This window comes from Aptenodytes forsteri, unplaced genomic scaffold (genome assembly GCF_000699145.1).
Source record: "Aptenodytes forsteri isolate BGI_AS27 unplaced genomic scaffold, ASM69914v1 Scaffold154, whole genome shotgun sequence".
Lineage (NCBI taxonomy): Eukaryota > Metazoa > Chordata > Aves > Sphenisciformes > Spheniscidae > Aptenodytes > Aptenodytes forsteri.
The window spans coordinates 2,267,017-2,293,572 of record NW_008794083.1 but is presented as its reverse complement, the minus strand read 5'-3'; the positions used below and the strand labels follow the sequence as shown (position 1 = coordinate 2,293,572).

General features: G+C 36.5%; 1 protein-coding gene across 1 annotated transcript; it reads left to right on the top strand.

The window, feature by feature from the left end:
* Window positions 1–1,192: 1,192 nt before the first annotated feature.
* On the top strand, window positions 1,193–26,133 carry NAA35 (N(alpha)-acetyltransferase 35, NatC auxiliary subunit). Its single transcript, XM_009273148.2, has 22 exons — window positions 1,193–1,321; window positions 2,403–2,436; window positions 3,920–4,034; window positions 5,153–5,227; window positions 6,425–6,592; window positions 7,411–7,477; window positions 8,191–8,234; window positions 8,834–8,884; window positions 9,709–9,792; window positions 11,635–11,749; window positions 12,220–12,398; window positions 13,509–13,568; window positions 14,740–14,846; window positions 15,079–15,145; window positions 16,486–16,584; window positions 17,935–18,113; window positions 19,913–20,049; window positions 21,436–21,503; window positions 21,750–21,890; window positions 23,663–23,785; window positions 24,953–25,033; window positions 25,690–26,133. Exons 1-22 carry the CDS (start codon window positions 1,198–1,200, stop codon window positions 25,747–25,749), a joined length of 2,178 nt encoding a protein of 725 aa, XP_009271423.1. The 5' UTR covers window positions 1,193–1,197; the 3' UTR covers window positions 25,750–26,133.
* Window positions 26,134–26,556: the final 423 nt, after the last annotated feature.

Here is a 26,556-nt window from a genome sequence, read left to right as displayed (position 1 = left end):
CGGTGAGCTGCGGGGCGGCCGGGGCCGGGACAGCGCCGGGTTTGGGGACGGGTGACCTCGGAGAGGGGAGAGCCCGCGAGGGTCTGGCTGTGCAGTCGTTAATGTCTGAAATTCAAGCGTGATTTCCATTTATTTTAATTAGTTTCCCACGTATTTCCTCATCCCAGCCCGCTGAGCCTGGCAGTCCTTGCGGTCGCTTGAGAGCTAGTGACTCAGTGGCGGGGGGCGAAGGGAAGCTGGGCATTGCCTGGGCGAAGGGACTCCTGCACTAGTTTTCAAAATCGGTTTGATACACACACACACGCACACACCCGCCTTTGTTTTTGTTAATTGCTGATGGCTGGGAGGTCTCATGTCACGATCACGGGGGGCCTTTGTTTAAAGGTACCGTGGCGGCTTTGATTAAGCTGTTTAGAGCTCGCCGGGCTCGTAGGTGTCTCTTGCAAGATCTCCGACTGGATAAGGGAAGATTTAGCATTGCAGATATTTCAAAGGCAGACTGTCTGGCAAAACATAAAATTCTTCAGGGCTGCCCTGCGTATCATGAGATTGCAAAAGCATAAAAGCAGTTCGAAATAACTAGTCAGTGAAGTTTAAAAATTGTATTCCAGTCTGAAGTTGCTTAACATTGTGGCGGTAATCTTGATATTACTTTCTGCTGAAGAAGTTGGAGGAAATATGCCCATTTTCACAAATTTGTTTGGGTACACTTTGTACGAATAACAAACTTGTGTGTGGTCAGTTTTACAGTTCCCCTCTTTTTAATTCCTTTCACAGAGCAGTGGGAGGACATGTATTTCTAATAGTGTGAAACAACAAAAAAAAGTGATATCTACATCTGTTATAAGAGAGGATTGCTTGATATTGTTTCCCATTTTATCTCCAATTTGATAGTACATACTTTATTATGGCTCTGTACTGCTAAAGTTTTGGTGTCCTTAGTTTTTGAGGTTTCGTAGACTACAAGCTAGTTGTAGAGAAAAGGTGAATAAGAAAACATTTTTGTAAAAGAATTTTTATGAAGTTTTTTGGGCTGGTTTTATGTAATGGTAACTGTTTAAATGAAATCAGGTTAGTTAGTCTCCCTGTCTCACCTGATTCTTGAAAAGAAAAAAAAAAAATTACTCCCATGAAGCACTTTCTCTAATTTGTGCATAATGTGTAGTGTCTCTGATACGGATTTAAAGGTGCGGTATCATGGTTATGAAAGCTTCGGTAGAAGATGATGATTCAGGATGGGAACTCGGTATGCCTGACAAGATGGAAAAGAGTAATACAAGCTGGATAGATATAACCCAGGATTTTGAAGAAGCTTGTAGAGGTGAGTTGTACTGCTTGTGTTCTGAGAAAACTTGGAATCCTTTGGAGGATTAAGCATAGTTCTTTGAGGTGTTTTAAGCAATAATTTGACCCAGGTTCAGGCTCCAGATGAATGGACTACATTGATTCTGTGTTTCCCTGTGTTTAACTTACTGTGAGGTTGGAAATATCAGAAGAACCTTGCCTTGCTTCCTCTTCCAGATTACGTAAATATCTTTAAGTCATGTTTTTTCATCTTACATATTTTTGCATGTTTTTTTTTCTTTGTGAAAATTTCTTCCTATCTCTTCTGCCAAACAGAAACCTCATTCATCCATGCAGAATCAACACTCTGTTTTTTCCTATACATTTTTGGATCTACGGGATCCAATTCATTTAATTGGTCAGTGCATCATTTTTCATCTTTGAAACCAGGCTGAGCTTCTGAGGAGATGCAGTGCATCCCAGTCATGGGGAAGCAGTTGCTTCCATACTATAAACAGTGCCTTTATTGTTATTAGATATTAGTGCTAGTTTACTGTGACAGGGACTTTATTTTTTCAAGTGATTTTATTATGACATTAGGGAAAAATAAATACAAAACTGCAACTTACCACACACAATATTACATAATAATAAACACAATTTCCTTGTGCTGTCAAATAATTCCCATATATTAGTGATACACTGTTTGTGTACCTGTCAAATACATCTAAAGGCTTCATTAAAAATAATGAGGAAAAGCAAGCCTTTCAGTAAACTCCTCTGGAACAAATTAGACATCTGCATAAAGGAGCACAGAAAACTGCTGTCCTGTGTTCCAGGCTATTCAGATGCTACTATTTGGTAATTCTAAAACTCCTTTAACTGTTGGAATAACAGAGAGAGATGAGGAAAGACTGTGAACAACTGGGGTTTTTAGCCTTTCAGTCTTGAAAGTACTTTGTATGTAAAAGCAATTGAAGGTGGCGTAGAAATGTCTGGTCTGCTTCCCATACCTTGTTCTCTCTTAGCATGACAGTTTGGTGAATGACAAGACTATCCTGGAAAAGTTGTGCTAGAAGTATGATTGTAATTATTTATCCTGTTCTGTTCCTTTGTAGAACTGAAGTTAGGAGAACTGCTTCATGACAAGCTGTAAGTATGCTTTTTGGGATAGTTCTGGTTTTTAGACAGGATTAGTGCAAATATGTTAATGCTTACTAACAAGCAAGTCATGCAGTATCAACTAAGCTTTTTTAAACTTTTACTTTAAATAAAATAGTTTAAGTATTCAGAATATCATTCATCCTCAGCAGTATGTATATGATGCAGCTGTATGAATGCTGAACATTTTTCATGGTGCCAGTAGAACATTACATTTTCAATTAATCACTGTAGTTTAGAAATTTACAGCACATCTTATGATCAGTGGTGTTGACACTACTGAACCTACTGCACTATTTTATATGGACATGGTTTTATAAAAAAATGCCAGGAAGACTTTAAGCTTTTAAATTTGGTTGCCTCAAATGTCACTAACAAGTTTAGGATAAACAATCCATCTACTTTAATATAACTCTTAAATGACATGCTAAAACAGAAACTGAGAACTCTGTAGATGAAGAAAAAATATATTTCAAAAAAAAGCATGTGCTAAAATCTTGCTGAATTCATTAAGGAATGACATGAGATTTAAATATTTTAAAGATAAAAGTCGCCACATGAGTCTGTTCACTTGCATAAAGAAAAAAGTGCTTATATAAGACTAATAGCTCAGAAAACAGAAGTGCACTATTAAATGCAAACCTGCTAAAAACGTGTGCCAGGATGTCACCAAGTAGTTACTCAGTAGAATCAAAGCACACTTTTGAGGTGTAATTTTATACGTAAGAGCATTTCAGAGCAAATACGCTTTTCAGAATTAGAACATGCCACACACAATAACCTTTTTTATGTAATAAAGGCTTGTGCAGCAGTTCTGATGAATATCATATGTACCAAAGCTGATGCACTATGTCCCTTCTTCTGTAGGCCAGTCTTCATTTGGGGTGGTTCTCCTACGAGCTTTTATGCCCTGACTGCAGGAGATCCACTGTCGCATGCTGGGGTTTTTTTGTATCGGTTTTTTTAACATGCCCATTTTAAACAAAGTTGGTATATTCAATATATATTATTGTCAGTCTGTGTCATGTATATTGTCATTAATTTGTGGGGACGTATCTTACTTGGGTTTTTGGATGTAGCATAATAAAACCCAGCTTGTTCAGTTAATATCAGTTTATTATGTGATCTTTAAAAAGACACTGTCATTATGAGGTGTATAGAAACAAGTGTGCATAGATTTAGTAATGGGATATTTGGCTCAGGAGTGTTCTTCAGCTTTAAAAAAAGGCTAAGAGTTTTCTTCTACTTTTAGGTATCTATTTTCTTTCCTAGTTGTTGAGAGATCCTCAAATTCCTGAAAACCATGCTCTGTAAAGTTCAATAGTAATGTTCACATACCTTACCTAATTGTCTGTAGTCAGAATACAGTGTACTCAGTTTGTCATCGTATGTTCTTTTACATTGGTTTGTGAAGACTGTTTTGTATAAAATAAAATAATTACATTCAGAATGTTTTTTTAATTGGTGTTCTTAGTTTTGGTCTTTTTGAAGCCATGTCTGCCATTGAAATGATGGACCCCAAGATGGATGCTGGTATGATTGGAAACCAAGTTAATAGAAAGGTTCTTAACTTTGAGCAAGCTATTAAGGTTCGTTGGACTTTCCTGTTTTTGCCTACACTGTCTGTAAAAGTATGATATAGTTTTATCAAATTGCAGTTAAGCACAATTCAAAATAATTCATGTTTTCAATCTTTACTTAAAATTGTTTTTTTCTTTTTTATTTTGGATAGTTAAATAAGAAAGAGCTTGTGATGTTTACCTTTTTTCTTACCTACATTATCACAATGATGCTAACTCTTCCAGTGAAAAGTACTGTGAAATTGTTGGGTATACCTCAAATAAATAAATTTCAGAAATGTTTTTGCAGGTCACCCTGTGCTTCCCCAAAATGCGTCTTTTATATGAAGATGTATTGGTTAGTCCCTCTTCAAGCCGAATGGAAACCAGCTTCCTTAAAAAAGCTGGAAATAACACTTTATGAGACTATCAGTTCATTAGCATTGAACAGAAGCTGGCTTATTTAACAACACTGACAGCAATGATTAACTTCTGATGCATGGTGAAGATAAATTGGTGGAGGGAGGTTGAAAGACTTTCTGTTATTTTGGAAAAAATAATGCACTCGCAGAGGAAAAAGTACTTTTTACCATGGACCTTGTTTGGAATGGACTAAGAGAACTCTGTGTAAAATACTGGCTGTCTAAGTCACGTAGAATGTATGCAGAACTGCATACATTGGACAAATAAAATGAAAGAATTAGGGTTGCTGCCTTCTTGGTCCTGACCTTGAAGGCAGTAAAACTGTACAAGTATCTGCAGTGTAAAAAGCAGTCTTGAAAGAACGGGTCCTGCATATTATTCCTTGTTCAATCATTATTATGATTATACATACTGTTTTGTGATTTAAGTGTTGACAGTTAACTGGTTTTAAACTTTCATTGGCTACTCATAAATCAGAAATTTTATTTTAGCTTTTTCTTTGAATAGCTTTATGTTTGGTCATTGTTTAACACAATGATAGGAAAGTAAAGTTTTTCAGATTTTGAGGCACAGTATGAAGCTGATCAATAAAGCTCTAGTGGTATATAAATATTCTGAAGTCTTAACCAAACTGTAATTTCCTTTTCAGCTGTACAAATAGTAAGCTGTATTTTGCCTACAGGCTTCCATAGTCTTTAGGTTTTTTTCTTTCTTTGTTTTCTAAGGATGGCACCATTAAAATAAAGGATCTCACTTCACCTGAGCTGGTAGGAATAATGGATACATGTTTTTGTTGTTTGGTAAGCATTTCTCTGCTCTTAATGTTAGATGGTTTTGATTTCAAAATATAATCCTTTAATCCAGTTTAGAAAAAGAAAAAAAACAGTAGAACTCAAGAAAAAAGATAAACCAAGCAGAAAATACATACTTAGTATTTTAATTTCCAAGGCATCATTTTGATTTTTGGATTTTTTATTATGAGAAATCATTATGGAAGAGAACTGTCACCATTTTGAATAATGTAAAAAGGTTTTATAATTTGTGTTTATATATGGTATCTGACTGCCTGCTGTATATTAGTGTTTGACTGTGTTGGAAAGTGAGCACTCTGTTGCTCGTTTCTGTACAGCCAATATTGACTGAGCTTACAGGGGCATTTTGAAGAAAGAAAAGAAAATACCTAAATCCATTTAGAAAGAAGATAAGTGAATTATCAGTTATTTGTTAATTGTGATTTTTTTTTTCCTATGTGTATATCTTAATTTCCTCAGTAAATGATACAAATTATTTTCAGATACTCTCTAAAATGACATCAATAAAATTACTTTGGTTTTTAAAACAACATTTCAAATTAGTTTAGTCCAAAAAGACATGTAAAGGTCACTGTATACTTGATATGGTGTAACATAATTCGTCATCTTTCCCCCCGCCTCCTCCTGCAAATACTGACTTTTTTTTGAAAAGGGACAGTGGTTATATTAGAAATCTGATCCTACTGTATTTGATGCTATTTCAAGATAGAAATAATGTTTTAAGTTACTGAAGCTTTCCCTGTAGCTTAAAGCAGCATGAAAGTAGTAGAGAGAGGGGATCATGAAAAGAAGCTATAAGTTGTGGCAGAGAACATGCAGAATATTGCTGAGTTGTTTCATAGCCACTTGCATTTTTCATTCTGTATTTATATAGAGGAAGCTTATAAATCTTATGTTCTCTTAACTTAATGTCATGTCTAAGGCACAAAGAACAGAGCTGAACTTTGTGGAAGAGGTTTATCCAACACCAGAATTTGATAGTGTTTAGGGTTTAGTTAGTAACTGACTGCCTGCCACAGCCAGCAGATGGACAAAGGACCTTCTCTTGCCCTGCTAGATGGAAGGTTGCCATGATAGGGACTTCCTTAATGACTCACTGAAGTGCAGTAAGATGGAAAAAGAATGGAGATATAAAAATGAGGCCTTGGCTGTCATGAGTAAAACATTTAATTTTCTTTTTCCTAGATAACGTGGTTAGAGGGACATTCCTTGGCACAGACGGTATTCACTTGCCTTTATATTCATAATCCAGACTTCATAGAAGATCCTGCTATGAAGGCTTTTGCTCTAGGGATCCTAAAAATCTGTGATATTGCCAGAGAAAAGGTTAACAAAGCAGCTGTTTTTGAGGAGGTATGTGTTTCAGTATCTCCTATGGTTAAATAAGTAACATTATATGTAGGCTCCGTAACGCAAATAAAACAGTATATTAGAGAAATTTACTACTGTTTGATTCAAGGATACTGTAGGAGCTGCAGTTCATCCTCCTAAAAGTATTAGACTTGGTCTCTTCAAAATGCAGTTTTCTTCAGTGAAGGTGTTGCATGCTCTTTTCTGTGTTTTGCTTGAGTATTTATATACATAAATATTCTACTCAAATAGCAATGCAAATCTTGTGGCTAACCATTCTAAATGAGTTTTACTTGTGGTTTCTTCCTGTTTAATTTTTTATTTTTCTACTTTAGATAACCATGATTGTCTTTTGTCTGAAATGTCCATTTAACAATGGCATCAGAGTCTGGTTTTCTGTGCTCAGAGCAATTTTTGTTTCCTCTGAGCTTGGACAAGTCACTTCTTACTGACTATATCTAAAATTGATTAAATAGTACTTTGCATCCATAGATCTGGTAACATTTTGATAGGGTGGCATTTGATTAAAATTGTGAAGGGCATGCTGGTATTAAGGATTTATGCAGAAAATAATTACCGCAAGCTGGATTTGGGCAGGAAAGTCACCCAAACCACAGGTCTATTCAGTTGTGAAGAATAAAACCAGACCTTTATACTTGGTGTAGTTAAACAAAAACACCCCAAAACAACAAAACACAACAAAAAACAACCCAAAAAAACCCCAAAACAAACAGAAAGAAAACCCCAAACCCCAGCTTGAAAATGTGACTACTACTGTTTATTTTTCACTACATATTGCTGCTTTGATTTTTATTTTTTAGGAAGATTTTCAGTCAATGACTTACGGGTTTAAAATGGCCAACAGTGTGACAGATCTTAGAGTTACAGGTACAGTTCGTGCTTTCTGTGTATCTGTCCATCAGTCTCTCTTTTGAGCATGTTGGTTACTTTCCACCAAACCTAATGAATTGGCAGGAATCTCACATGTTAAGGTTTTTTTTATTAGTCTTGTGAAAATTGGTGGCTTGGTAAAAAGCGAGATCAAATTTTTTTTCCTTGAAGAGAAGGTTCAGCTGCTTATTTGTTAAATGTCTGAGAAACAAGTGGTTTTAGATGTGCCAACTGAGTGGCTAGGCATGAGCTCATCCCGGTCTGAGATAGGTACAAACCACTGGAAAGTGCACTGCTTGAATTCTGCTTCTCTGCCTCACAATTTGTTGTGATCTAAACAGATTGCTTTTAAGGAAGAAGCAATCTAGTAGTTCTAAAGCTATGAATATGTATGTTATTAGGTACATACGTAAGTGTGTACGTTAGCCTTTTGATGCACTGTTTTTGATACATACTTGAGCTTTCCATTGATTTATTCTGAGAAAATTTGTAAACACTTTATCTTTGGATCAGTCAGCCTGTACTCTGATTTGTCTATTGTTGCAAGACATCCCCACCATTCCTCACAAGATTGTTTTTTGTCTAGTCTTTGGCTAATGGGTATGTAAAGCACTTTAAAACTTGTTTTGCCCTCAAAACTTTTTTCCTCTGAGTGGTGTAGTGTACCTAGGAATGCTTCTCGGCTTTTAATTGTACTGTGACTTTTCCAGGTATGCTAAAAGATGTAGAAGATGACATGCAAAGACGAGTGAAGGTATTTTTCTCACATTTGCCTTGTCAGTTATACTTCAAGTGTACTTAACATAGGTTTGGGGGAGGGAGTTGGATTATGAAGAATATGGTGGGTTTGTATCATTAAATGGTGGGGGTTTTTTTAAGAACTGCCATAATGGTTTTGTGTAAGATGCTGATAGTTTGCCTTCTAGCTAAAGACAATGAAGTCTTCAGGCTTTTCTATATTCTTTAATAGTTGCTTCACTAGTAATAGGTGGAATCATGATGTAGAAGATAACACTGGGTTGGGGCACAGAAAGTATATATTTAACTTCTGGCTCTTACACAGATACACTATGTGATTCTAAAGAAGTCACTTGGTCTTCCTTTACCATAGTTTAAAATATAGAATGTTCAATTTCCTTGCCTATTTGCAGAGTGGACTGAGATAGGTCTCATTACTACAGGAGAGTCTTGGATCATTCAAGTACCTAGATTATATATTAAGAGGTTTTGAACTTGAGAACTGATTTTTAGGGTTATTTAACAGATGGATGTTCTGGAAAGGATAAAGGGATTTTATCAGTAGTTTCCCTTTGCAATTTTTAATAAATTATTTTAAATTCCTTTACCTTCTAGAGCACTCGAAGTCGACAAGGAGAAGAGAGAGATCCAGAAGTTGAACTTGAAGTAATGAATTGTTTACTTTTTTCTGGATTTCATGGATTAGTGCAGCATTACTTTAATCAGTAGTTACCAGTTTGAGAAATGTGTCACCAGTGTTGCTACTACTGTCATATCTGAGCTGCTCTAAACAGGGCCCTGAGCAAATCCCAAGCTAGCAGGTAGGCTTTTATGCTCTAAGCGTATGCACGAGAGTTCTGGATCGATCCCAACGTCAGAATAGTGATGCTGCTGCAATGCTGCCATTTATGCACCTACCTCTCAAGAAAAAGCCATTAGCAAAGTAGGTGGTCTACTATCCTGCACCTTTTTCCCTTAGTTCCTTCCCAGCAGCTTTTACTGCTGCTGGCAGCATTACTGTCAAGGGAGAAAGTAGGAAGAGAAGGTGAAAGCAGTGTAGGTCCTTCCAGAAAAAGTGATAATTGATGTAGTTCATGTGGTTGATTTAGAAGGGTGTGGATTTCCTTTCCCAGTAATGTTGTTTCTTCAGAAATTGCTTTTAACATAGATCTTCAGCAAAAAGGAGAGAAAATTGGTTTAATAATTTGTAGTTGTTCACTTAAGCTGAGATTTGAATGGCATTTGCATAGGAGATAGCTATACAGCCAGAGGTTGTGCTTTACCCAAAGTATCTTAGTATTTTTTGTTAGTGCTTTTCTGACAGCAGTACAGATTTCTTCTATAAATTCTATAACTTTTCTTCAGAATCATACTAGATACCATATTTTTAAGACTAGAGAGCATACTTCAATAAATCTGTAATTTTTTTTTAATAAGTTTCAGGATTTAATGCATATTGCTTAGTAATATGCAGTATTGTCTTATTACAGCATCAACAGTGTTTAGCTGTGTTCAGCAGAGTCAAGTTTACCCGGGTATTACTGACTGTTCTAATAGCATTTACCAAAAAAGAGGTACGTTCATTTGGTGTTTCTGTGTTCACGTTATGATCCTGTTAAATACTCTTTTTTGTTTGTTTGTTTGTTTGGGGTTTTTTTGTTTGTTTTTTTTTGTTGTTGTTCTCTAAGGTCAAGCAATTATTCTGTAGATTTGAATTGATGTTGCTGCAGGTAAAGGGTTGGATAAGGCCTTACAGTGGCAACCATTCAGTTTTCATTCATTTTTAAAGAAAACAGAGGGAAGGCTAGTAGCTGACATTATTATGGCCTTGCAGAGAGAAGGAATATTCATTTTAGAACACTTAAAGAAAAGTACTTATGGGTTTTGGATTACTCTTTTCACACACACGAGCAAAACTTTTCTTTGTTGAGTTCAGTCCCCTTCTGAGTAGTTACCTGACATGGGGCAGTGTTTTGTCCATCTCAAGAGAATTGTTAGCTTTTCCTTCCATGTGGTATTGAATTTGTATCTAGACTACCTTGGTCTGAGAAGAGGAATATAACAACTTTCCACACAATTTGCCTGCTTTTTTTGAATATGAGATTTCCTAATTGTTGAAGGGGGAAGGAACTGCATGTTTTAGGACAAAGGGGTAGAATCACATGTCACATAAGACAAAGCTTTTTTTTTTTTTAAGAGCTTTTTCTTTCTAAAAGGATAAATATCTGTCTATTGCGTATTGTTGTTTCCATTTTCATAAAGAAATAAACAAGTTTCTTGCTTAAGTGGCATGGAGTCTTTCCCATATATTTTGCCGTTGGAGCAGCTGCATACTGTACAGTTTAAAAGACCTTGATGAAATTGAAAGTCAGGTGCAAGTATCATTGATAGACATCAGTGTTGAGGAAAAAGTGATTGAGTGGTTGAGAACAATTGCATTCTGAGTATGACCATTCGTTATATCAGAAATCAAACTGTGACATAAAAGTGATCTACACTGATGTACAACCAAATTCTGTCTGTGTTAACTGCTCTGGGTTAATGATCTGTGCAAAATCAGATTATCTTAGTGTTGCTAAAGTCTGATTACTTAAAGTATAAGTTATTTACATCATGGACTACTTTGATTTGAATTAGATCTGCTTAGCAGCTTATTCTTTTAGTAGATTTGTGGATGCTATAATACATGAACATGTATTATGCAGAGCTACAGATCTTGTTCAGCTTCTATTAGATCTTCAGGGGCGTTTAAACATCTCTTTTTCTAAAAGAAGTCAAGTTTCAATTCGACTTGAGATTTCAAATATTTGAAGTTCCATCAGGGACTGCTCTCCAGTATTTTTAAAACAAGATTTTAGATTTTACAGAGAGCTATTTTAAATGGTACCCAGTCTGCTAACAGATTTGGATTCATAAGACATCAGAAAATTCAGCATGTCAGCAGATCATGAATCAAGATTTCTGATGCACATCTGGTATCTTCTAATGTTATATAGTGATTTCATTTCAGTTGATAGGTTGTTTTGTGTATATTCTCAAAAATTCTTCATTTTCTAATGATAGTAGATTTTTGCAGTTTGGAGTTCTGTGTCATTTGGCAGAAGAGTTTTGTGGGGGGTTTTGCCCCCCCCCCAGTTCTTCAAAATCAAAAGTAGAAGACTTGTGTGTAGCGTATACTAGACTTTCAGTTGTAGTTATTGTTAAGGCTTATCTTATACTGCAAAAAATACAGTGTTAAATGTATGTATAGATATGTAAAATATAAAGAACTCTTTATTGCACAAAAATCTGTTGTGGGTTTTTTTTTTCCAGAATGGTTATGAATAAACATTAGAATCCTAATATCGATACTAGCATTAATTCTATAGTCAAAATATGTTGGTTCATAATGTGAATAACTGTTGCCTGCCTTTCAGACGAGTGCAGTTGCAGAAGCTCAGAAGCTAATGACTCAGGCAGCTGACTTGCTTTCTGCCATCCACAATTCATTGCATCATGGTATCCAGGCACAGAATGATACCACTAAAGGAGGTATGTATCAAATTTTACCATTTTTTTCCTTTCTTAAATATGCTGTCTTGATAAATTTTAATAGCTATGTGTATTTAAAAAAAAAACACTATTTACTTTGAACTAATAATACTCGTTATACAAACTGTTACAGATTTGCTTTGTTTGATCTTAACTGTATTTCACTAAATGATGGTGCTCCTGAAAGCAATACTGTCACTTCAAAGCCAGAGATAATGTGAACTTTTGATTAAGCTCATTACACTTCGAATCAGTGTATATGCCATTTCAAAATAGGGAAGACCACCTCACTGCACAGATATATGCTGAGGGTGTTGAGGGTTGGGTTTTTTAAAATAGTAAACATTGTGTCAGTTGGGTAGTTAGTGTCCTTTCAACTTTGAAGTGAATTCTGAAAACACAGCTTATATGCAGCTTTTCTCTCTCTCTCCTCTCTCTCTCTCTCTCTCTCTTCCCCCCTCCTTCATTAGATCATCCTATTATGATGGGCTTTGAGCCCCTTGTTAACCAGAGATTGCTGCCACCAACTTTTCCTCGATACGCAAAAATAATTAAAAGGGAAGAAATGGTCAATTATTTTTCCAAACTAATAGACCGAATAAAAACTGTATGTGAAGTAGTCAACTTAACTAATTTGCACTGTATACTGGTAAGCATGAATATTTATCTTATTTATAGCCAAACATTAAGATCTTTCTTAAAATGTAACTTGGAAAAAATCATTCCATATATACATGCTGTTGCTCACTGGAGAAAAAACTGAGCTGTATGTATAAATCTTCTGGTGTTTCCCACTGTTGTGTACAATTTCAAAATTTGCTGTCTTTCCTGATACTTAATACTCTTCTTTTTTTTTGACAAAGACCTTTTCTCCTCTCAAACCTCCCATTTTTCCCATAATCTGTTAAATAATTATGCATGTTAGTGGCGGAGCACAAGCAAGTTAATTTCCTTGTAGCTCTTTGGTTGAAGAGCTGCATCTGCAGTAGCAGAACGTAATTCCTTGCTATATTCCTGATTTTTTCAGTTTCAGTGAGCAGTATTCTGCATATGTGCCTATAACACAAGAGAGCACTTAATACATGTTTGTTTAAGCATGTAATTCCCTGAATAGGCATAAAGTTAAGCACCTGCTTATGTTCTTTCCTGCGTAAGTGATGTTATTCTCAGTTACTGCCTACATGTATTAGAAGACACTTAAATGCTTGAAATACGTTTTACCATACACGCATTCACTGACTGAGAAAAGAGCCACAGTTACATCAGTTTGAAGATCAAGCCAAAATCTTTCATCTTCCGATTTCCTGTTAAATTAATTAAAACAGTGTTTGCATGAAACATCTGGTACCAGTTAAACATTGCAGTTTTGTTACATACTTGGTTCTGTTACGTTGTGATCTTAACAGTTTCACAGTATCTTATTTCTATACTATCATCCTTCTAATTGTTGCCTCTGAAGAAGAAAATTCAGAAACCTTTTGTTCTGTTGAATAACAAGTAATTGCAGAAAAAATAGATTTTAACTTCATAATATGTTCTGTTCAAATTATTCATGCTTACTTTCTTACAATTTGTATGAGATATGCTATGTGTATGTCTGTGTATACAAAATATAGAAGTATTTACACAATTGTATATATATGCATATATATATACAAAAATGCAAATGCATGTATAAAAATGTAAATACATGTGTGTATATATATAAAAATTGGTGTATTAACCTGAATTGTCTTTTTCTTTCCTAAATGTAAATTAGGATTTTTTCTGTGAGTTTAGTGAGCAATCACCATGTGTTCTTTCAAGATCCCTGTTACAGGCAAGTCCTAATCTATGTCTTTGAATAAAATACTTCCGCATTCATTATAAATATGGATTCATCTTCTTGTTTCAAATATTTAAATTATTTGCATATCACTTAATAATATACAAGTGGTAAAAAAATTTCTGGAGATACTTAGGTATATGGAGGCTTATGTTCTGATCTAATTTTTTAAAACATTTTTAAATACTGCTGTTTAGATCATGTTAGTGCATGACAATTAAAACAGTGTTAAAATTTTTTCTCTGCCATAAAGCTGGACCTGTACACACATTTTTATGCTGTTCTCCATATGCTGTCTCAGTTTGGGGCTGGTGTTTGTATTCATCCTCCCTGTTTGGACTGAATTTCATGTATAGACTGCCTCTATTGCTACAACAGTAAAACTGATGGCTAGGGCAGAACAGGCTACTACTTTTCTTCTCACTGCTTCACTTACCTTGAAAGTATATTATATATTCCTTAACTCAGAGTAAAATATAATACCTTATAGGAGGTTTTGATTTGAGTAGGGTGTCCCTGGATGTCAGAACTTTTTTCCATTTGATCCCAATTAAACCACGTATAGAGCCAATGGAATATAACTGTTGGCAAGTAAAATGTTTTCGTAGTGTGTGTGTTCTGACTTTCCACTACATGTGTTTGTGCAACCCCTGTGGGGGCCTGACAGCAGAGCTTTTTCTCCAGCTGCTGAAGAACCATGTAAGAAAGGGACACAGCACTTGTGGAGGAAAGTGCAATGAGCATCAGACATGACCAATGAAAGCAGTAGTATCTATAGGGGTAGAAGAAAGTCTGCATTAGTCTGAAGATTTATCTTTATCTGCCTCCAGAGAAACTGCATAACCTCTTTTATGTTAATCTTCAGAAACATCTGTCTGATTAATCATCTTTAAAGTCCAAGAAATAAAATCATTTTGCATGCATTGTCTTATGCAAGTAATAGCGCTGTATTTTGTGTCATGGGAATACGACAGAAGTGACAGATCTCAATATGCCTCTATTTTCTGAGTCTGTAACCTTGTACCTAGCTGAACCATTTTAATTCTTAAAGCAATCTTACAAGTTTCTGATACAGTACAGGTACTATAAGAGCTTTCTATTAGTAATTTCTCGAGCATTAATTTTAACTTAAAACATGTTTCTAAAAACACATTTTCACTTTCAGACAACTTTTCTGGTAGATAATAAGAAGGTATTTGGCACTCACCTCATGCAAGACATGGTAAAAGATGCTTTAAGGTCTTTTGTCAGTCCTCCAGTACTTTCTCCAAAGTAAGTGGATCTTGAGTTTACTTGCATGTGTTTACATGTCTGATGAAAAAATATTTCTGCTTAAAAAAGCAAGGACAGACATATCAAGAACATACACATTTTGTACTTACTAGTGCTTATGTATGAAGGAGTCAGTTGTTGTTGCTGCACTCATGTTTCTTTTTTAATTTTGTGCTACATAGACTGATGACGTTTATAAACATATTTATGTCTGTGGATATTTCCCTTTTAGGTGTTGTCTTTATAATAATCACCAGGCGAAGGACTACATTGATTCCTTTGTGACACATTGCGTTCGGGTAAGTGTTCATTTCAATTACAGCATGTTTATGTGTATATGAGCACTTTCAAGATTTGCTTACGTTTGAAAATGAGACGAGTTTTTTTAGACACCTGACATGAAGGCAAAATTGCAGAAGTTGGCCATCTTAAAATGGTAACACTTTTAAAAAGCCAGTATAATTATTGCTGTTTATTTCCTGTATTATTCTTCCAGATTTTTCACTAACATTTCACTTTATTAGAAATCTGCACCTACTAGGACTTTACAGGGTAGTTTCAGGTCACAAAACAAATGCATAGCACTAGTGAAAACAAAATTATTTTTACATTCTCTCCAGTTTAAAAATTTTAAAAATTGTTTTAAAAGATTCAGTTATTGAATGCGGCACAATCGCTCTCTACAACTACCTGAAAGGAGGTTGTAGCGAGGTGGGTGTTGGTCTTTTCTCCGAAGTAACAAGTGATAGGACGAGAGGAAATGGCCTCAAGTTGCGGCAGGGGAGGTTTAGATTGGATGTAAGGAAAAATTTCTTTACTGAAAGAGTGGTGAAACATTGGAACAGGCTGCCCAGGGAAGTGGTGGAGTCCCCATCCCTCGAGGTATTTAAAAGACGTGTAGATGAGGCGCTTAGGGACATGGTTTAGTGGGCATGGTGGTGTTGGGTTGACGGTTGGACTCGATGATCTTAGAGGTCTTTTCCAACCTCAATGATTGTTACTTGGGAGAAGAGACCGACACCCACCTCGCTACAACCTCCTTTCAGGTAGTTGGAGAGAGCGATAAGGTCTCCCCTCAGCCTCCTTTTCTCCAGGCTAAACAACCCCAATTCCCTCAGCCCCTCCTCATAGGACTTGTTTTCTAGACCCTTCACCAGCCTCATTGCTCTTCTTGGGACATGCTCCAGCACCTCAACGTCCTTCTTGTAGTGAGGGGCCCAAAACTGAACACAGTATTCGAGGTGCGGCCTCACCAGGGCCGAGTACAGGGGCACGATCACTTCCCTGCTCCTGCTGGCCACATGATTTCTGATACAAGCCAGGATGCTATTGGCCGCCTTGGCCACCTGGGCCCATGGATTTAGGCATAAGAAATACCTGTCATACTCCAAGCATTCTGTTCTGATCAGATTCCTAAAGGGATGCTCACTCAGTCTCATGTTGATTTGTGTATGGAGAAATGGGCTTGTGCATCACGCCAGAGCTTGCTTGCCTGCTAGCTTGCACTCTATAGGGAGCCTTAGGAAACCCACCTCCTAATATAGATGTATAAAACAGGTGCCTAAATAGACACCATAGTACTCCTCCTGTAGTTTCAAAGTTGTGTTGAAAATTTAAACCTACAGTTTGTTTCTTTCAGCCATTCTGTAGCCTGATTCAAATCCATGGACACAATAGAGCTCGCCAGAGAGATAAACTGGGTCACATTCTTGAGGAATTTGCCACCCTCCAGGATGAGGTAATGTCCTAGGCATCAGGCCAGCAAACTTTTCTTTCCAGGTATATTCCTACCAGAGTGGAGCATGTGGTATTAGGTTCTAGATGAATGAAGCAACTCCCCTGTTTGTCCTAAAATCTTTAGGACAAGGATTCCTAAAATGCAGCCCAGGAAGTCTGTAGGATGCATCCAAAGACTTTCTGTTAGATCTGTTGAACAACAAGTTACTGCATTTTTTAAGATTAACTTTGTCCATTAAGTAGACTTCAGGTAAACCTGCTGTGAGGTCTGTAATTTAATGGTAATTCCACTGCTTGTAGTCTCTATCCTGCTTTTAACTGTCAGTCTGCAAGATGTAACCAGGGAGAGATGGATGAGCCATGTTTGCAAGACACTTTTGAAAATTCAGTCTTATAGCTATGTAAGATGTAAATGGCAAATTTACAACTATTTTAAAAATATATATATAAATTAAATAATAACTTTTAAAAATATGTGCTCCAACTGGTTTTGAACATTTCTCAAGAATGGGGAAAGAAACATGACAGGGAAAGGTATATTTTCACTTGCTGAAAATCTATTTCTTCAGCAGTGAGAGGCATGAAATAATAAAAGATTTTCCAAGATGTGCATGCTAAGGAGAACAATCAAGGAACTTGGAGCTGGGGGGGACATTTTGTGTGCTCCAGCTTCTGTCAAGATGGTTTGGGTGAGAGTTTGTTGCAGTACTGCAGCTGAAACACTTTTTCACTTTGTAACAGGTTATATGGATTGGTTTGTTCAGGACTAGGGATAATATCCCAACTGTGGGAGACTTCATTTCTTCCATACAATTACTTTTTGGGACTGAATTGTTCTTAGCAATATTTTAGTTTCTCTGGTGGGCCACAGTGTGTTTCTTGCATTTTAAGCTTATAAATTTAGTTTTTCAATGCAGCTAGTTGTTTGTTTGTTTGTTTGTTTGTTTGTTTTTAAAGTAATTACTGCCAATATAGCAAAATGAATAACAGCCTGTAATGGGTTCTGAGTTTCGGTGCTCATGTGACTGCTAACAATCTATATATAAACACTTCTTAAAATTCTAAAATTAAAAAAACCCTAAGGTTATTGCTGTATTACTGTACAGAATATTTTTTCTGTGTGCAGCAGAATTTACTTACGTTAATAACTTTCCAGTTTTCTTACAGTTCTAGACTATAGAGGTGGCAGTATCTGTAAAAACATACTTCTGTCTTTTAATCTGGAGCACGGCTTTATTGACCCAGTTTGTATTCAGATTTTGTTAAGATTTTATTTCTGGCAGAACTTGGATGCTGTTTCAGTCAAATGTTCTTCCTCCCCTGTCTGTTACTTTGCTCTCTTTTTCAATAGGCAGAGAAAGTAGATGCAGCCCTTCATAGTATGTTACTGAAGCAGGAACCACAAAGGCAACATTTGGCTTGCTTGGGCACCTGGGTCCTATATCATAACCTTCGTATTATGATACAGTATCTTCTGAGTGGCTTTGAGTTGGAACTTTACAGTATGCATGAATATTACTACATATATTGGTAAGAGGGTGCTTTATTGACAACTGTTGGAGGAGGGATGCTCCCACAGAGCAGTAATTGCAAATATTTGAAGGAGGGACTTCAGCTATGTTTTTTTTAATCTCAAGCTTGCTCAACACAGTATTTAGTTCACCTATTCATAAAACTACAAGTGGAGGAAAAAAATCTGTTGGTCTCTTTTCTAGACTTACTAGATAGTGTACTTTTTTTTTTAAATAGTAATTTGCTCTCTATTTAGCTTTTTAAAACTGTGTCTTCTAATGACAATGAATGAAAAATATGCTGATTTTGGCATGCAAGAGTATGCAGGAGGAAAGCAATTTCCTTTATTCTTTTCTGTCTTTGTAGTACCAAGATCAATAGTCTTGTTGAGCTCTAGTATTTTTAAAAAGATCTCCAGAGTTTTAAGTTGTGACTGTAATCTGAAAGTTGACTAGGTAAAAATAACATTTTATGCTGTGAGCATATTTGAAGAGACATCTGCCTTTAGTGAAAATGATTGCACTGAATATATGGAGTCAAAATACTTTTTATTTTTGTGCTTCTGTTCACATTAAATTATTTTTCATAGTTGATGGCTTGGTCCAAAAGATAAATTATTTTAGATGGTTCATTTTTTATTCAGCATTAAAAATTTGATGTTGAACCTTCCTATGTTAAAGTGCTTCTGTACTTTGGTGGTTTGTTTTGGTTTTGGTTTGGGTTTTTTTTTCCTGTGCAGCTGCCAATAAACTCTTATTAGGTAAGCTGTAAGCCTTCTTTCTGAGAGATTAGACAGGTTCAAATGACTTGAGCTTCAGTGCATCTCATTATGTTTCTATGCTGTTTCATTAGTGGATTAAGCATTAAGTGAGAAAATTAATATTCCAGATAGTTACCAGAAGATGGCAATATTCTTTAAGTAATACCTCAATAAGTAATACCAGGTTTTCTGTAAGGCAGTATTTTTTACCTGCCCGTATTCCCCCCCACCATTTTAGTAACACCACTCTTAATTGGAACTGTCATGTCAACTGCTTTAGCTCCTTACTGAAAGTGAAGAACAAAAAAGAGAGGAAATTTCTGAGGGGAAATGTGCAAATGAAACTCATAATTATCTCTCAGTAATTTTTCTTCTGATTTATGACTTCTTATGAAGTATTATTTCTTCTTCATGTGCTCCAGCTCTGTAATTTCTACTCTCTTTTTTCCCTATTCTTTTTGATTTGAAGTCTGTCTAGAGATGTATTGGACCCGCTTCCACTTACTAAGAAATCGGTCTTAAAGAATTCTTAAAGATTTCTCTTAAATCTTAAAGAATTGCACATGGATCTCTTGTTCCTGTGGGCTTGGCCCTTTTATTTAATAATTCATGGCTTTTTAACGCTTGAAACAAATCAGTAGTAACCTTGTTTCTCAAAACAGTAATTCCTAACAAAAGTAGAAAAGATATTAACATAGTGTCTTTTTTAAAAATGCTTCATTTGCTGGGGGAAGGAAGAATTATAGAAAAATTTGATCTTCTATGGGGTTTGAAATAGTAAGAAGCTTAGACGTCACTTAATAAACATATAGGAAACTTGCATACCTTGAGCTGTCTGTGGTTGAATCTGTACAGAGTCTTGTTTAAAAAAAATCCAAACCGGAATACTGACTAATCGGTTGATTTCAGTCATGCAAAACAAGGAGTTTTAACTGCCCTAGAAGTTGTTATTTACTGTTAGTTCTTTGAGTAAACGACTTGGCATTCAGTGAGGATGTGCATTATGAATACGTTTTGCGTTGTAGTATGTAACAGCTACATACCGTTTTTACTGTAGGTATCTATCAGAGTTCCTCTATGCCTGGTTGATGTCAACACTGAGCCGCGCTGACAGCTCTCAAATGGCAGAGGAGAGAATAATGGAGGAACAACAGAAAGGCCGTAGTAGTAAGAAAACAAAGAAAAAGAAAAAAGGTATCTAGGTGTAGAGTGTAACTCAGAGGGGTTTTTTTCCCCCTTCATGCAGCCATGTAGAATTAAAATTCAAAATGTATAAAGTCAACACAGATGTGCGTAGGAAAAATGTCCTGAAGTTTATGAAGGCTGAATGTAAAATTTTTTAACTAAAAAAGTCAGTTGCTGTGTAAGAATTTCCCATTTACTTATTTACTTTCAGAAAAGACCAAACTCGTATATATTGACTGTTTCACCAATTTTGTTATGTGTTGGATCCTGTGAGATATAATTAACAGGTCCAGAGCAATTACCGTTGAAAAATACTACCTTTCTACAGTCTATAATTCCTGCAGAATTATGTTTTTTGTGACTGTAGATAGATTCAAAGGCTAAACTTTCAGTGCATTTCTGTAATTTCTCTTTGGCTTCAGAAGGTGTTCAAGCATGTTGCTTAATTTTACAATGGTGAGTTGCCCCGTTTCAATTCAGTGGTAGTACTGTTGTGCAAAAGCCCGTTTAGAAACATACGCTTTCTCTGGTGTATGTGCATGAGGGAAAATGAGAATTTCCCTTCCTGTATCATAGCGGTCTCGCTCTGTGGTCAGAGCTGTAAGCCTGCTACCAAAAAGGCATCCAAAAGCAGTGTCTAAAGAGCATTTGATACATATTTGCCATGCCTAAGTGGCTGCTAAGATTGTGGTATGTTGGGGTTATCTTAGCATTAACATTGCGAATAAACACCATGCAGAAGCTCACTTTCATTCTTTGCTATTCCTTCTTTTTTGTGTGTTTATCCTTGTCGTGTTTTCAAGGGAAACAAACAATTAGATATGAACAGCTCAAGGTCATATCAACTAAATTCTCTTGTCTCTAGAAATTCAGAAAATTACTGCTGTGTTTTATACTTTTTAAAGAAGTGCCAAGTGTGGGGCAATTTGGCACTACTTAAACACTGGAAGCTAAAGGGGAGCTTAAAGGAATATTATCAGGATAAATATTTTTCTTATTAGGATAAAAATGCTTTAACCTTTGAGTCTTTAAAGTTTAAAAAAATCCATGAACTAAGCAAACAGGCCTCTCAACTACAAGCTTTAAATTCTAGACTGTTGTTTACTGTTGTATAGTGACATGCTAATATCATTGACTGTGTGGACCAGTGTATTTCATTGAAGGCAGTATGGTGTTCATGTGACTGTTAAGTATGTCTTGAGATATTTTGTGTAATCAGGAGCCAGGTGAGCAGAAATGCATGTCCATGCTTTTTATACTTCCGTTTTCTTTCATTATTTTAAAATATAATTGAGAATTATGTCACTTTCTGAAAATTTGAAAGAACTGTTTTGATCTGAAATTAATATGTGTACTTACATTGAATTAAAAAAAAATTTTATATGAAATTTGCAGTTCGCCCTCTCAGCAGAGAGATCACCATGAGTCAAGCATACCAAAATATGTGTGCTGGGATGTACAAGGTAATTCATTTGTGCTTGCTGAACAGTGGCTTAATTTTTTTTGCAATAGGAATCAAGCATATATTGCATGCCTTCTTTGTTTTTAGTGGGACTGGAAATTAAGTTTAGGTTTATAATGTGGTATGGTAAATTCTGTACTATTTTTCTGTCCTTCCAGTTATAGCTAAATCATAACTTTCATCTTGCTCCCAGCAAAATATGACATAAAGCTAACACTTTTCACTATATTTATCCTTTCCCTTTTAGACAATGATCGCATTTGACATGGATGGCAAAGTAAGAAAACCGAAGTTTGAACTGGATAGTGAACAAGTTCGATATGAGCACAGGTTTGCTCCATTCAACAGTGTTATCACACCACCCCCAGTGCACTACTTGCAGTTTAAAGTGAGTAATCTTAAAATGTGGTGCCACTCATGCTTTTATAAAAGTCATTTGCTCACCTGCTTTAGACATTGTTGTCATTGTAAAAAGAGCCTTTAATATCTCAAAGTTCCCACTGAAGCATAAGTCAAAATGTCAAGGAGTTCTAGCTTTAGTTGTGTACAAGGACAACGTATTGCTTTGAATTCTTACTAAAATTAGACTTTGACGTTTAAAAATTGGTCTGATGTGGTGGTTTATGAGATGCTTCTGTTGGTTTGCATGAAAATAAAATCTCTTGGAAGTCTATTGACAGACTTTTTGGCTGTGGTTTATATAGCAGCATGTTTTTATTACTGCAGCAAGCAAACAGGAAAACAAAACAAAAGTAATTTTGAGTGTTAAACCACAGAAGTGTTAGTTGGAAGGGGCCAGTGGAGTCTTGTCTTGTCCTGTCTCCTCCCTGAAGCAGCGTTAGAGATCACATCAGCTGTGTCCTTGTCTAGCCAAGTCTGAAAAAAATGAAAGGATGGAGATTTTCCAACCTCTTTGCTTAACCTGATCCAGTTACTTTTTCTGGTCCATTTAGTCTTTGGATGACCTGATTGAGAGCTACACTATTCACCTTTTTTCCTAATGTCTGGTCTGAATTACCCAAGCCACAATTTGTGGCCTCTCCCCGCCAGTTATATTGTCTGCCATTAACAAGGAGCATTTTGTCTTCTGGCAACTTTGTAACTGCCTTTCAAGTAGTTGTGGGCTGCTATTAAGATTACCCATTAGCATCCTCCTTGTCTAACTGAAAAAGTCCAGGTCCGTTGACCTCTCCTTGTGGGTCATGTGCTCTAGGCCCCCAGCCATCTCCCCATCTCAACGCCTTTCTTGAGCTGAGTGGGTCTAACACTGGATGCAATATTTGAGATCTTACAGCACAAATACTGAGTATAGGATGATAACCTTCCTTGATCTGCTGGCCGTACTCCTGCTTGTATAGTCCCATATGAGGCTTGTCTGATTTGTAGTAAGAGCACCTTGTTGGCTTGCATTCAACTTGGTGTTCACAGTAGCCTTGCTACTCATCCAGCTGGTTATTAGCCTCTATTGATTTGTGGGATTATTCTGCCTCAGGTGCAGAAATTTGGACATTTCTTGTTGAACTTAGATTCCTGGTGGCCAGACTTTTAAGTTTCTAAAGGTCTGTCTGAACTGAAACTGTACTGTTTTGTATGCCAGTTGCTCTCCCTAATTTAGTGTTATGAACAGTTGTAGTGGAAATTAAGACTCATGGCTTCCTCTGTCATTGAAGGTTTTTTTTATCCCTAATTCAGAAAAAAAAAAAGTTGGAAGTATCAAAACTATATAAAAAATTATATAAAATGAAGTTTTGAACAGTTTCAGTATCTCACTTGCTGTAAACTTGATTTGAGTAAACAATATCATATAAAACCCACTCTCTCCCCCCCCCCCCCCATTTTTGCCTGTAATTTCACACCCTGCTGCATGGCACTGTTAGGGCAAATGAATGACAAGTTGTTCAGGAGAGGGATTGCTTTATAAAGAGTACGCAAAATTCATTGCATTTTGTGGCACTATAAAATAATCATTAAGCAGTGTATTACTGCTCGGTATTTGCTATTTTAAATAAACGTTTTCAACTTCAGTATTTATTCTTAAAATATTTAGTTGACATAACTTTTTTTTTCTTGAATATAGTAATTTGTTCTCATTTAAGGTGGTAAAATGGCAATTTGTTGGCAACTGATTTTAATATATATTTATATATTTCTATACATTTGGAAATGTCTGATTTAAATAAATACAGCCCACCTCCTCAGTCATCAGATCTCTACATGGCAGCTAGCAAACACTTCCAGCAAGCTAAAATGATTCTTGAGAATATTCCTAATCCAGACTATGAGGTAAGAGTGAAATACTGGAAAAAGGAGTATTTGCTCATAATAGAGCAAGTGTTTGTTTTCAGCTGGATCTGCTTGAGATCCAAAGTGTACTTTGGATCTCAAAACGCTGAGCAAAGCTGAGTGCTTTAATTAAGGAGTGGACAGAGGAGGGTGGTGGCATCTTACACAGTGGTTTGTTTCAATACATTAGGTAATACAATGAGGGTTGTGCTCACTGTTCCAAAACCTCTCTCTGCCGAGTATCTTAGATGCTACATCGCAACTTAGTTCCTTCTTGCGTGTTGCCTTCTGGCCCCATTCTAAAAGCGTATCAGTTTTAACAAGAAGGTGACAACGTGCCTGCCTCACTTACCTGGAACCTGGTAATTCACACATACTCCTGAGAGGTGGGGACTCACTTACCTGGAACCTGGTAATTCACACGTACTCCTGAGAGGTGGGGAAAAATAGGTTTGAATGTCATCAGGCTGAAAAGAGGATCGAGTCTGGCACTTGTTTCCTGGAGCAGTTTTCTCAGCACTGGGCTGTAAACACGGGTAGGAATTTCTCCCTCTTTGTCCATAGCCTAAAAACTAAGTCTCTGTGACTGTATTTTGGAGCAAGGAGGATGCTTAATTCTGTCGCTTCTGAGCAGGTTAGAAACAGTTACGGATTAGGTTCTCCTGAGAATTTAGGAATCCCTGCCTGTTCCCTGGATCCTGGTGGTACTCACACATGAGCTATCTGATTGAGGCTAACAGGGTAGTTAGAGGTAGTTTGAGTGTGCCTAGAGCACTTCCATGCAAAAAGCCACTAGTGTGATACTTGAGTTTCCACTTCTCATCGTGTTTGGATCACAGTGTTGGGGGTAGACGCCTAGAGTCTGTCTAAGCCTTTATTTGGATGAGTGCCTCAGAACTTGCCGTAGTTCAACAATTTTTGAACGTAAACGTGGAGAGCAGTAGTTTCTGTGGTCTGTTGAATAAAAAAAGTGACTCTTAAAATAAATACCCCCTTCATTAAATTTCATTAATCCAGCTGTTATACTTCAAAGCAAATCCAAAACGCCCTGATCTCTGTTAAACTGATGCTGTAAGAGGACTGCTGTATTGTTAGAGTATGTGAACATTGGAGTAATTTTGAGGTCATATGCTTTCACTTGAAAACTTAGTGCTGTTTTGTGTTTAGGTCAATCGAATTCTAAAAGTTGCTAAACCCAATATTGTGGTCATGAAGCTGCTGGCAGGAGGCCACAAAAAAGACTCTAAGGTAAGAAAATGCCAGCTGAATTGAATGTGAAATGTAGTATGATACGCAGTGCTATCACAGGTCTCTTACAGCTGAATGAGCAGATTCAGGCCATAGTTACTGTAACTCTTAAAAGAACTGGGAAAGTAACTTAATCCATTTTTCCCCTCAGAAATAGTTTGTTTTAGTTATTTAAATATGGAAAACTCTGGCTTCTAAATGTTTTGGAAAAAAAATTGGGAAGTGCATGTGGGATGGCATGTAAAAATACGGGTATTCTTCAAGAGCCGGAAGAAGTAATTGGTAGCAGTGTACCAGCAGCTTGTGTGAACGCAATCGGGAGAGTGCTGGCTGTCAGGATTAGCGGGTGCCACGTGGGTCAGAGGGAGGAGAGCGCCTTCAGGCTTCCTGCCAGAGGCTAGGCACAGAAGAACGAAGGAGCACGCTGAAGAGACACAGCAGCACTCTACAGCTTTGTGCCCATCACTACTGGAGAATGATTGGCATATCCAGAACTGGGTTGGAATATTTTTCAGATACTGATTTAAAGAGCTAGGATTATGGTTTTTCAATCTTCTGCTGTTTAAAAGTTCTTCTTCTATCTGCAGGGTATCCCTCATTTTGAGTATTAAATTCAGTAGTACTGCTGTGTAATGTTTTAAATCTTTTCTTTCTAGGTTCCTCCAGAATTTGACTTCTCCCCTCATAAATATTTTCCAGTTGTGAAGCTTGTTTGAAAGACAAGAGATTATTGTTAGGATACCTGAAGCATAATCTGTGTATCAGGTACCAGCTGTAGGATGGAATATCTAGTGCTGTACCCAGACTGAGAGGGATCTCTAGGATAAAAGTACTGTTATGTGGAATATCTATAGTCCATCTTCTTTACGTGATCTTAATGACAACTGCTGTTTTAAAGTGGTTTGTATAAAGTTTTACAGGTGAAGCTGATTTTAATCAACTGTATTGTTGGAAGAATGCTGTACCTTAATTGATTTTATTACAGATTTAATCATCAATCATTTTTATGAATGAGCTCTGACAGAAAATGGTGGTCTAGGTATTATAATAACATTTGGGACTGAATAAAAATAATGCAGTCGAGCCTCGTGTCTGACAATAGCTCAGCTGTGTCTGAAATTCTGCTTTGAACAAAGCCGCTTGGAGAGATTGTGGGTTTCCATATTTTTGCCTAAATTGCATCAAATTTGCTCACTTTGCAAGTAGAAAGACTGGGTTCTCTTCTTGCCAAGTCCTCTAAGCTAAAACAATCTTTATAGAAATTAAGAGCAGATGAAAACTCGTCATTTAGCTCCCACCGCACTGAATTTTGTTTTACTGAAGTAAGTCAGTTGTCTAGGAGGTATTTTGTCTCAAATGTAGAAGTCCTTGAAGACAGTGAGAAATGGAGTAAGTTATTTCTAGTTGCAGTTTGTTGCTTTGTCTTTATTCTTCCTGGTACTGGAGAATCTGCGTAGCTAACGCAGGAACACAAGACATGAGGAATGTGTTTTAACTACTCTGCAACTTCATTTCAATCCTGT

What these genes read in the sequence shown, in the direction of transcription:
- NAA35 (XM_009273148.2), top strand. Translation starts at nt 1,198, where the DNA reads ATGGTTATGAAAGCTTCGGTAGAAGATGATGATTCAGGATGGGAACTC. An exon ending in TTGTGACACATTGCGTTCGG is followed by an intron (nt 15,146 to 16,485) that starts GTAAGTGTTCAT and finishes TGTTTCTTTCAG; the next exon opens with CCATTCTGTAGCCTGATTCA. An exon ending in GAATATTACTACATATATTG is followed by an intron (nt 18,114 to 19,912) that starts GTAAGAGGGTGC and finishes TTTTTACTGTAG; the next exon opens with GTATCTATCAGAGTTCCTCT.